The following is a 12,698-nucleotide window of genomic DNA, read 5'->3' on the forward strand; positions in this document are numbered from 1 at the left end:
ATAGTGGTAGGTTCCTCCTCCTTCCAGAGATGGGCCTTTCGTTCACCTAGTCACAGGTCTGGTCTACACTTAAAAGTTTTGCCAGCATATCTGTGTCTGTTAGGAGTGTGAAAAAATCTCACACACTCCCGCTGGCGTAGCTGTGCTGGTAGAAGCCCTAACACAGACGCTGTTATACTGGCAAAAGAATCCTAATATAGGCTATCCTGTCAAAAGGACTCTCTTGCCAGTAGAAAAGCTGCGTCTCCACTTGCTGGTATAGCTACACTGGCAAACCCTTTCTAGTGTAGACCCAGGACAATCTAACTTACCATGCCTTCAGTGGCTGGGGGTTTCAGTGATCTGCGTGTGGTAACTGTCTTGGCTGGATGGCTCAACAGTGTCACCCAGTGGCCAGTTGCATTATGTGTGTTGATTTTTTTCCCCTCTGAAGTCTTGGAAAATCTTAGACTGTCCTTGTCTCCTGTTCAGGGTCAGATAGAGCTGAAGGGTGACTCTGAACCCAGCAGAACCTCCCTCATGCGCTGGTGTGCCCGAGATGTTTTTTCTTTTGAAAAATACTGTGAATTTGGTGCTCATGAAAATGGAGAACGTAGAGAAGCCTGTATCTCCAAATGGGCATGTGGGTTTAAAAACATGGGCCAGAATCAGCTAAGGCCAGGCAGAGTGCAGGCACTGAGACAGCTTCCCTCCATGCACATATGCTAGTACACCTCTGTCTTGACCTGCAGCCCTTCTGCTATTCCAGCCCCACTGCTCTGCCAATCCACCTCTCTCCTGACCTGAAGCATCCTCTGTAGTGAGAGGGACCCAGGATTGAAATAACAAACAGCTCTGCCAATGCATCTCAGTCCTGACCCAAGGCACCCCTTGCAATTCTATCCTCACCTCTTCTCATGAAACTCCACCTGCAGGCCCCCTGCTCTTGCAGTGCCAGTCATGTCCAACGTGCGGAGTGTTCTGATGTGGCAGTAGTAAAAACTTGATTTAAATCTATTAAACTCACTTCCCCTGTGACTATATCAAGTTTTGATACCGGGCTTGTGGAGGTGACAACAGTGTTGTCTAGTACCTGGAGCACTGGACTGGGACTTGGGGAAACCTGAGTTCTGTTCCTGGCTCTGCCACTGCCCTGCTGGATGAACTTGGGCCAAGTCACTTCACCTTTCTGTGCCTCAGTTTCCCCACCTGTAAAACGAGGATAATTCCCTCTCTTATAAAGTGCTTTGAGATCTCTGGATGAAAAGCGCTATAGATGAGAGGTGGTATTATTATCTTTATTATTATTATTATTTGTTGGCCCATTGTACCTGCTGCCTCCCTTACGTGCTCATGGTCCAATGTTTCAGAGGTGAGAGCCCCCATTTCTAGGCCCCACTTTTTTTGCCCTTTGATTTATAGGCAGCTGTTGTGCAGAGAGGCCTGGTTATGTATTTCTAAGATGTGATGGTCGTGTTTCTTCTTCCAGGTGATCGAGAAGAACCTGAGTGGCTGGTGGTACATTCAGATTGAGGAGAAGGAAGGCTGGGCCCCAGCTACCTTTATTGATAAATACAAGAAAACTAGCAATGCTTCTAGACCTAACTTTCTAGCACCATTGCCTAATGAGATGGCCCAGCTCCAGCTTGGTGAGGCCACTGCGGAGAGCAACACCAACGAAGAAGCCACGGGGCCATCTAGGCCTCTGCCTGAAGCTCCACCTAATGGTATAGACTGTGGAATGAAATGGGCCAAAGACTGGAAGGGGAAGGAGGCTCTCAAGAGTGCCCCCTCGGATAGCAGCGATGTAGCCGCTGGGTATGAGGAGATCTCTGATCCAGATACAGAGGAGAAGCCCAGCCTCCCACCCAGGAAGGAGTCAATCATTAAATCCGAAGGTGAGTTAACGGAGAGGCAAAGGCCTCCACCCAAGCCCCCAGGCATGATTTTGCCAATGATCCCTCCAAAGCAGACAGCCGCCCCGAGGGACAGCAAGAAGCCAGAGCTGAAAACAGAAAAGGGCAAACTGTTCCAGCTGAAAAATGAAATGGGCCTGGAGTGCGGGCACAAGGTGTCAGCCAAAGAAGTGAAGAAGCCGAACCTCCGACCCACTGTCAAGCCAGCCAAACCAAAAGCTGAGCCCCCAGAAGACAAGTCTGAGCCAATGACCCAGAATCCCTTCTTGAAATCAAAACCTCAGGTCAGGCCGAAACCAACTGCAGCCCCCAGGACAGACCCACCTCAGGCAGATGATAAACTGGACATTGGCAATCTGAGAAGCAAGCTCAGACCTGCAAAGTCCCAAGAGAAACCCTCTGAGCAGGACCCCATGCCTACTGAAAATGTCTTCAATAACAATGCGCTCCCAGCAGAGGTTTCTGGCAGGCCTCAGGAGCGACCGAGCGTGGAGAACAGACCCCCAACCAAACAGGACAGCCAGATCCCAAAGGAGGCTCCACCCAGAGCTCCCTTCAGCCTGCCAAAGATGGCCGACAGTGAGCCCAAGAACAGCTCCCCGACTCCCAGAGAGCCACCGCTTCAGCGGCCAGTGGTGCCACCCAGGAGACCTCCTCCTCCAAAGAAAGTGGTATCCTCCTCCTCTGGTCCCACTTCAGAGCTGAAAGCCCCACAGAGGGAAGTGCCTGAAATCAGAGCAGCCTCGGTGCCTGGCCGGCCCATGCTGGTTCCACCAAAGGCCAAACCATTCCTGCCTGCTGTGTGTCAAGATGAAGCCAAAGGGAAAAGCAGCTTAGGCCCAAAGGTAACGCCCAAGCAAGTGGAGAGAGGGGAAGCCAGGGAGAGGACAGCTGCCCCCTTCACCAATCCAGATATCTCCAAAGAAGCCCTCTATGTGGCTGTGGCAGATTTCGAAGGAGACGAAGAGACCAGCAGCTTTAAAGAAGGGACCTTATTTGAAGTTCGTGAGAAGAACAGCAGCGGCTGGTGGTTTTGCAAGGTCCTAACTGGAGGACCTTGTTGGGAGGGCTGGATTCCCTCCAATTATCTAAGGAAGAAGCCATAGTCTGCCCTCAGTTTGCACAGTTGAAGGTTCCTGTTCTTTCACCCGAGTATTTAATTAGCTTATTAATTTATAGTTTTCCATAATGCTGGCTTAAAAATATGTGGGATACTGTACATTCCAATTTGTGCCATTCCTGAGGCAGAATTCAAGAAGCAGGCTTGACATAACGCAGCTAGGCCTTCATTCCTGCTCTGTCTGCTCCCCCCTTCATAGGAAATACTTTCCTCCTTTGTCCATCTATGGCAGCCCAGCCCCTGTAGATGGACATGTGAAGTTGTTTCTCAACAAGCTTCTTGGTGTATGTTGGCAAAGGCAGTTCCCTCCCCATCCTAGAAAAATTATTGGTGCCCACTGACGAGACAACAGGGAAACCAGAGGAAATTCAGCCACGATCCAGGTAAAGAAATGAAGCCAGCCCCACTCACCAAATGGAATCTGGAATAACAAAAGGAGTTGCTTTTCCCGGTGGCTCAGGGTCACTGTTAAATGTCTGATACTGTATTGCCAAGTCCGGCCATACACAGGAACCACAGGAAACCATGGGGACAAGGAGAAACAATACTGCAAAATCAAGTCCATATAGCTGTGTGTGCATTGACATGATCACTCATGGCCATGTGTCGCAGTCTAGTTAAGTTTGTGCCTTGCTTGCTTGTACCATCAAACACAGTCCTTTTACCCCTTGTTGTTTCCTCTACAATGGTGGGTGTTAATTTAAATATCATTTAATTTTTAAAAAAAGATAAACTAATGGAATGGAGGATCCTCTGTGCTGGGCCAGGGCCCTGCTCAGACTTGTGGCTGATGGTGATTCAGGCAAGCTCTGTCACGTTTCATTTCAGTGGCTGGAGAGAACTATATGCAGCATGGTTCACAGCGGGCTTGGCAAAGAGAACTCGGATGATCGTGGGAGAGAAGGGTGCTGGGAGAATGCTTGCACCCCTCTTCCCAGCACAGACTGCAACTCTACATTTCATACTGGACTGCCCAGGGAAATGGTTCCCTTGACCCCTGTTCCCATGGTGCCCCAGGGCTGTCAGGCAGTAGCTAGAAGGTGGCTGTACTATAATGGGTGCTGGTATCTAGTACAATCCATAATGTGGGCTTGGTCCCTGGAGATGAAAAAGGATGGGGAGCATGTGTGACTTTTCTGGTACTCAGGTGTTTCTGTTTCTCTTAGGCTTGTCTCTCCCTTGTTTTGCTTTCCTTTGGGGTGGGAGAATATAGTGCCTTTTGTTGATACCTTGCTTCCCATTTAAAGAGTTCTCATCCCCTAACCATGCTGGGTTTGTTAAACTCTCTCTGAAATGGCTTATCTGCCTGTTTCTTCATCTATCTTTCAAGCTGTTCTCGAGATACTTCCACTGTGTCCTCCATGTCTGTGCATATGTCGGTGTGCTTGGAGGTTTCACTTAAAATAAAGTATGTTTCAACATGTTCACCCTCCTGCCTGCCTGCACTAACCCCACTTGCTTGCAGTGTTGCTGATTCCAGGAGGAAAGTAGATTTCGTCTGACTGGCTGTCATTCCCTCACATCCCTTTCTTTCCTTTTGTATTCAACTCGCTGTGGATTCAGCGCAGTGCCTTCTCTATCCTAGAAGAGCTTTAAACCCCATTTTTGAGGATTACCACTTGCCATGTCAGAACTTCTTCCCACCTGCCACATGCTAACTGTAGCAGTAAGCACTACAGAGGTGACTCCACAAATACAGTTTCCATTATTGGAACCTGTGCAGAATTCCATCTAAAGCAAAGTCCAACAGAATCAGATACTGGCAACCTTATTGATGCAGCATGACAAGTCACATCAGGGAATTTTGTCCCCATGCACACAGTCCCATCCCCTGGACAACTATTCGATTAACTCCATTCCTGTTCATCAAGTCTTTATCACAAAGGTATACGTAGGATTATCAGTCTTAGTTTATAGAGCACAAACTTAATGAGAACCGTACTGTACCTATCTATTTCTCTCTCTCCATCCCCCTCTCTCTTTTTTCCCTTTGTCTAGAGCTTTATAAGATTGCAGCTTGTGGGTCATGGGGTAACTAATAATCTCATTGTTTTTGGTGACCCATGGTAAATACTTTATAGTAGGATCCAACAATGCAAGGTGACTCATGTAGCATTGGTGATGTGGTTATATGCCCCCAGCAGAATCAGGTAGCAATGTAACCCTACAACGTTGCTGCATTGCATCCCTTTGCTTAGTTAAAACTCCTCCTTTGCGTAAATATGGACATGGCTGATTATGGGTTAAGAGTGGGCTGGGCAGCGCAGCAGTAAAACTTTGTTCATGTCTTCTTTGAGTTGTGACGGTACTAGACAGAATTGTGTCCCTTTTCTTTCACTAGTCTTGGGCTGCTTCTATGCTGTCAGTTCGCATACACATACTCACGCTAGCTTGATGAGAGCTAGCGCAAGTACAGACAGCAGTGTGCCCGTGGTAGCATGGGCAGCGGCATGGCTTAGCCATGCTGAACACGTACCTACAGGGTGCAGGTGGGTTTGTACTTAAACCAGCAAATATAGAACCTGTGCGTGCTTCATCTCTCTATGTCACGCTTAGACTTCATCGATCTTTGTTCCCTTTCAGTGAGACAATGTCATTTCTGTTGCTTTTGTGCCAAATTAGGGCTATTTTCCCCCAGACTAAATGCTGAGACTGTGAGTGTTAATGAATGCTTCATGCTGTAGGACTCTTAATACATTGAGCCAACTACAGTGATAATTACAGGATTGATCTGTGGTTGCTGCACAGGCGTCACATAGCTATGGGTTAGTTACCGTCACCCGCTGTATAAGTGGTGGTAACACTACAAAGGACCACAAGCCCTATAAACTAGCTGGCTTAGAGAACACAAATAATCATCTAATGCCCCTGCCACTTCCTAGTCTTTCCCAGACCAGGTATTGCACCACCCTGCCCTGGCCATATTTGAAATCAGAAAGGGTCTCAGGCTGGCAAAGAGGATCCCAGTGTGGAAGAGAACTTTACTACATAACACCCTCCCTTTTATCTGGGATCTACAAGAAAACTCTTCAGACACAGATAGTATGGTTGAGTGCTCAGAGCAGGGGGGACAACCTTCTGGTTCTCTCCCTGTCTGTGCTACTGAAGCTCTGTCACCACAGGCAGGGCATGTCACCTCTGTGCCTTGTTTACCTGTCTGTAAAATGGGAATAATTCTACTGACCTACTTTGCTGGGGGATTGGGAAGCTCATTTAGCTAATGCTTGCAAAGCACTTTGAGAACCTAAGCCAGAAGGCACTAGAGAAGGGCAGAGTTTCATTTTAAATATGATTCCCTGGTACCTTAACATTAAACTCGCCCATTGTTACAAAGTACCTGCCTTCCATGGAAACCCCTCACCATGCAGCTCAGCGATTAGCATTTGCTGTGTGGGTGAACAATACTGTATTTTCTGTATAACAAACCCGTCTTTGTGGCTCTTCAGCTCGGTGTATCGCAGGCAGGCTGGAGGCCTCAACTTTAAACTATGGAAGACTGTTTGTTTGTCTCCTTATACTATGTAAACACGTATAAATCTCTACATTACTGTGGGTGGGTGGGGGTGCCTGAGGAAGGTAGATATGGCCTATGTAAATGCCATATCTATACTTTCACCATTAGGCTTGTTTGGTATTGGGGGGGGGGGGGGGGATTTTTTGCTTTGTTTTTTAAATAAAAAAACCTGCTTGACTGGTTTCAAGCAGAATTGTGACCATGTCTGTGGTTGGTGTGTGTTTGTGCTGCTAAGGAGCTGGCTGACCTAGAAGCTGAGTCTCTGTGGTGCTGGGCTATCGGACTAGGGGGCTGCAATGTAGTGTTATTTTGGAAAGTATGTTGCATCCACTTTAGAGCATGACAGCAAAACCACACGGTACCGGGCCCTTCTGTTTGTTGCCTGTTCTCATTGGGGAGCGAAAGGGATTTCTCTCCTCCATCAAGGTTTTTACACAATGTCAGTGCAGCTTTTTCATTTATCACTTTCTTTGCCCCTTTGCGTCCATCACAATAGCCGGTGACCCACATTTCAGTCTGTACTTCTTAGCTGGGAGCAGAGGAGCTGCTCTTCAAAGACCTCCTGGGAAGATCTTTTTATGATGACTGTCAACACAATCCAAAGAGCCGCTGAACAGACTGTAAAAATGGCCATACTGGGTCAGACCAATGGTCCATCTAGCCTGTATCCTGTCTTCCAGCAGTGGCCAATGCCAGATGCTTCAGAGGGAATGAACAGAACAGGGCAATTATTGCGTGATCCATCCCCTGTTGTACAGTCCCAGCTTCTGGCAGTCAGAGGTTTAGGGACAGCTGGAGCATGGGGTAGCATCCCTGGCCATCTGCTAATAGCCAGTGGTGGATCTATCCTCCATGATAAGTCCAGCAGTCAACATCCTGGGACAGAGAATGGGAGTGGAATGGAGTTTAGATGCAAAGTGAAGCTTTTTAAACTAGTTGGTTTTCTGGGGGGGAGCACTATGGAAAGAGTGAGATGTAAGCTAGAAAATGATGCATAGTCCATTATTACTTGTAGTGTGCTAGCATTTAGGAGCCCTGGTCATGGACCAAGAACCCATTGTGCTGTTTGCTGTACAAAGAAAACAAAAACACAGCACCTGCCTCAAAGAGCGTACCATCAAAGTATCAGACAAGAGACAACAGGTGCATACAACACACAGGCACATTCTTGGCCCTGTTCTGGATTGGCCTCCAGTAGAGATGGATGAAATGCCCAATTGGCCTTTCTCCTGGTGATCAGAGCTCATCGTGTACAGTAAGCACTGGAGGATCGTGACAGTGTAGGAAGGAGCAGCTCTCTGTCCATTGATGCTTCTACTGCAGTTAATAGCAACAGAGGAAAAGATACACAGATATGGAAAGGTAAAGAGAAGGAGCAGCAAACACCAGGGAGGAGCAGTAAGTCTGAATTTCTTATTGCTTCATATAAAGCTTAATATGATGCTGTATAGGTAGCATAGTATGGGGTGAGATGGTGTATGCAAGTTTGTCTCATAACGAGTTCACCCAAGGGAGCGTGGCTCTCAGAGCCAGCCCTGAGTATTTATAATTGAAATTACACAGGGGCACTTTATTTAAAGGCTCAGACATAGGCTGAGTGTATTTATTCAGGGAGAGAGCTTCATGGGGCGGTGTGATCTGCTTTTAGATGCCCTGAGCTCTTTTCTGTTCATTTTAGCCCTGTAAGAAATAGGTGCCTTGAATCCAAAGATCCACATGGAGGCCCAAGTTCATTAGCACAGAACTGTCATTTCTCCTACCTGTTCCAAACAATAATCCTGTGGTGCTTTGCTGCTCATTGTGCCCCATGTCATTGGCCCAGCTGCTGAACCTCCACACACAGCTGGGGAAGTTGGTGAGGGTTGGTTGCGTATATCATAAATAATGTCCAGCCTAGAAAATGGGTCTTGCCCAGGCTGTTTGTACCTAAAAGAAATCAATCCCCCATCCTAAATGCGAGTATGTGTGTTATCGTTCTAATTTTATCCATCAAGCGTTTATACAAAGCTCCATGCACTGTGGGAGATGAGCAGGAGCACCAGTCCCTCTTTGTATTCAGCTGTGTTTTGTTACACTGGCCCATGAATTGCATTGTGATAAAGCTGCAACATTTGGATCTGGGGCCAAAAAGTCCCCACAACATCTGTTGTTGGAATGTTGGTGTGTTTTGGACCAAGACAGCTTCTAATGGTGCATTGGGAAAAGTTCGCTTGGAAGTATCCCTGGGAAGTCGCTGCTGCCTCCATCATACAAGGTGAGACTACTAAGCATACAGTTTTCAAGTAAAGTTTTAGTTCTGGAGAACATCCTTTATCTTCAGGGCATACACACCATGAGCTTCCCCCATGTGCTTCCAACCATCTCTGGGGAGGCAGTCTAGTAGATACGACTCTGGATTGAGAATCAGGAGAATAGAGGTCTATTTCTGCTGGGTCAGCTCTAGGGGCCTCTGCTTCCCCTCTCATGCTTGGGTCTGTATGTTTGTACTGTAAACTCATTAGGGCAGGCTGCTCTGCTTAAAACCACAACTGCTGTGCCATGCTCAGTGCCTGAAGCAATTGCAAGAGAGAGGTCATAATGACCTGCTTTAACGTCTATCCCTCTTCTGAGTGCAGTGCGAGGAGCACAGAACAATGTCTTAGCCAGATAAGCAAAAATAAAAGGCTGCCTTGCAGCTGCATTTAAAGGAAAGCTCCACTCATCTTGCTGGGCTTGGGAATCTGGCAACACAGCTTGGGTGTGAACAAGTGTCCACATCACAAAAACCACTACTGCCAATGGCACCAAATTTCTGCTTTATCAGCTGTCTCCAGAGGGAGGTCGAAGACTCACCAGGCAGACACTCCTACTCAGGGGGAGCTTGCACCATTTTATTATTATTTATTGTTTGCATTACTGTAGCATCAGTCATGGACCAGGCCCCCATTGTGCTAGGCCCTGTACAAACAAGAACAAGAAGATGGTGCCTACTCCAGGGAGCTTACAGTCTAAGTAGATAAGAGAGAACAGGTTGGTACAGACAGACAGAAGAATACAAGGAAACAATGAGACAGTATTGGTTAGCACAATAGGCAGTGGTCTCAGTGCAGCAGCAACCTAGCCGCTGTAAATTTTTTATACGCATCATGGCAAAGGAGAGTTTGGAAAAGGTATTTGAAGGTGGATAATGATGTCGCTTTACATATGTTTGTGGGGAGCTCTTCCAAAGCAAATGGGGCAGCCTGGGAGAAAGCACAAAGGTGTTTGAAAATGTAACAAGTGGGTGATGGAGGCATCGTGGGCATCGTGAGCTGATTGGAAGTGAGTATGTGCCATAGTGAATGATGGGTAGGGTGGGGGTTGACTGTGGAGGGCCTTGAAAGTGAAGAGAAACAGCTTATGTTTGATGCAATAGACAAGCCAGTGGGGAGGGATGTGAAGCATTGGGATCGGATAGGAGATTGATCTCAGCAGCAGCAGCAGCATTCTGAATGGATGTGGGGAGGGCAAGACTGTATTTGTCAAGGCCAGAGAAAAGTGTGCTGCAGTAATGGAGATGTTAGTCTTGATTATGACCAGCAAGGAAGAATTGGTTGCAGATCTGAGGGGGGAAGGCAACTTGGGTGAAAGCTATCATGAACTGATAAGCTTCGTGGTTTTAAGGAAAGGAAGCAATGAGAACAGCAGAACAAGGACAATATACTTTAAAAAGCAGACTTTCACAAACTCAGAGAACTGGTAGGTAAGGTCCCATGGAAAGAAAATCTAAGGGGAAAAGATGTTCAGGAGAGCTGGCAGTTTCTCAAAGAGACAATGCTGAAGGCACAACAGCAAACTCTCCAGATGCAAAGAAAAGATAGGAAGACTATTAAGAGGTCAAGATGGCTGCATCAGGAGCTCTTTAATGACCTGAAAAGTCAAAAGGGAATCCTACATAAAGTGGAAACATGAACAAATTGTTACAGAGTACAAAAGAATAGCACAAGCATGTAGGGACAAAATCAGAAAGGCTAAGTCACAAGATGAGTTACACCTTGCAAGGGACATAAAAGGCAATAAGAAGAGGTTCTATAAATACATTAGGAGCAAGAGAAAGATGAAGGAAAGAGTAGGTCCTGAGCGGGAAGGAGAGCTAATAACAGATGACTCCTGGAAGACTGAGGTGCTTAATGCCTATTTTGCTTCAGTCTTCACTAAGAAAGTTAATTATGACCAGATGCTTAACACAGTATTAACCACAAGGAGGAAAGAACTGGTTAAATAGTTAGATGTGAGATATACTCATGTCAGTATTGCCTGACAAAATTCACCCTAGGGTGAACTAGCTGAAGCAGTTTTGGAACCATTAGCAATCATCTTCAAGAACTCATGGTGGATGGGTGAAGTCCCAGAAGACTGGCGAAGGGCAAATGTAGTACTTCTGTTTAAAAAGGGGAACAAAGAGGACCCAGGGAGTTATAAACCAATCAGCTAACTTTGATACCTGTAAAGATACTGACACAAATCATTAAACAATCAGTTTGTAAGCACCCAGAGAATAATAGGGTTATAAATTAATGCCAACATGGATTTGTCAAGAATAAATAATGCCAAACAAATTTAATTTCCTTCTTTGACAAGGTCAAAGCAATAGGGGGAAGCAATAAACATGATATATCTTGATTTTAGTAAAGTTTTTTACATAGTCCCACGTAACATTCTCATAAGCAAACTAGAGAAATGTGTTCTAGATTAAACTACTATCACTCATTGCACAACTCATTGAAGAAACTAACTCAAAGAGTTGTGATAAATAAAGCGGGGGATAGCTCCCTTTGATGGACACCCAGCCAGCCAGTTAGCTGTAAAATCCCTCTTGTTAGCTGTTCTTTACTTGCTTTACCTGTAAAGGGTTAAAAAGTCCCCAGGTAAAGAAAAAAAAAAGTGGGCACCTGACCAAAAGAGCCAATGGGAAGGCTAGAACTTTTTAAAATTGGGAAATAAATTTTGCCTTTGTCTGTTCTCTCTGGGCTGGAGGGACAGAGCAGCCATGCTATAAGCAGCTTAAGCCAGGTATAATCATAAATCATCAGATCATGCCTAGAACTACTTATCTGAACTCCAAATGTGTAAGTAGATCAGAATGTTTAGCTAGACGCAATTAGGGTTATTTCTTTTATTTCCTATTGGCTTGTGGACTCCTCTGTGCTAACCCCAGATGCGTTTGTTTGCTTGTAACCTTTAAGCTGAACCCCCAAGAAAGCTATTTTGGGTGCTTGATTTTTGGAATTGCTCTTTAAAATCTAGCAAAAGTCTAAGTTCCAGATGTATTTTCTTTTTTTGTTTGTTTTGTTTTGTTTTTAATACAATTTACTTTTTTTAAGAATGGGATTGGATTTTTGGTGCCCTAAGAGGTTTGTGCATGTAGTTTGATTAGTTGGTAGCCACAGCTAATTTTCCTTTGTTTTCTTTCTCAGCTCTTCCCCGGAGGGGAGGGTAAAAGGGCTTGAGGGTACTCCACAGGGAGGAATTTCCAAGTGCTCCTTCCTGGGTCCAAGGGGGTTTTTTGCATTTGGGTGGTGGCAGCGTTTACCAAGCCAAGGCCAGAGAAAAGCTGCACCCTTGGGAGTTTAATACAAGCCTGGAGTGGCCAGTATTAATTTTTAAAATCCTTGCGGGCCCCACTTTTGCACTCGGAGTGACAGAGTTGGGACAAGAGTAGTTATCAATAGTAGTTATCAATAGTTCACTGTCAAACTGGGAGGATGTATCTAGTGGGGTTCCATGGGGGGCTGTCCTGGGTCTGGTACTGTTCAATATTTTCATTAGTGACTTGGATAATGGAGTGGAAAGTGGGCTTATAAAATTTGTGAATGACACCAAGTCAGGGGGGTTCACAAGCACTTTGGAGGGCAGGATTGGAATTCAAAATGACCTTGATAAATTGGAGAATTCGTGTGAATTCAACAAGTACATTCAAGAAAAACAAATTCAAATTGCTTAAAGTGACCAGATGTCCCGATTTTATAGGGACAGTCCTGACTTTTGGGTCTTTTTCTTATATAGACTCCTATTACCCGCCACCCCCGTCCCGATTTTTCACATTTGCTGACTGGTCACACTAAAATTGCTACACTTAGGCCTGGTCTACACTAGGAGTTTATGTCGAATTTAGCACCGTTACATCGAATTAACTCTGCACCCGTCCACA

The 12,698-nt window shown here is 45.9% G+C and overlaps 1 protein-coding gene across 1 annotated transcript in view; it reads left to right on the forward strand.

Moving 5' to 3' along the window:
* SH3PXD2B (SH3 and PX domains 2B) overlaps positions 1-3,001 on the forward strand; it is a 118,430-nt gene extending 115,429 nt beyond the window's left edge. The window contains exon 14 of the mRNA XM_065409781.1: positions 1,469-3,001. Coding sequence (XP_065265853.1) covers positions 1,469-3,001 — 1,533 coding nt within the window. The remainder of the gene's footprint in view (positions 1-1,468) is intronic.
* Positions 3,002-12,698: the final 9,697 nt, after the last annotated feature.

This window comes from Emys orbicularis, chromosome 8 (assembly GCF_028017835.1).
Source record: "Emys orbicularis isolate rEmyOrb1 chromosome 8, rEmyOrb1.hap1, whole genome shotgun sequence".
Taxonomy (NCBI): Eukaryota; Metazoa; Chordata; order Testudines; family Emydidae; genus Emys; species Emys orbicularis.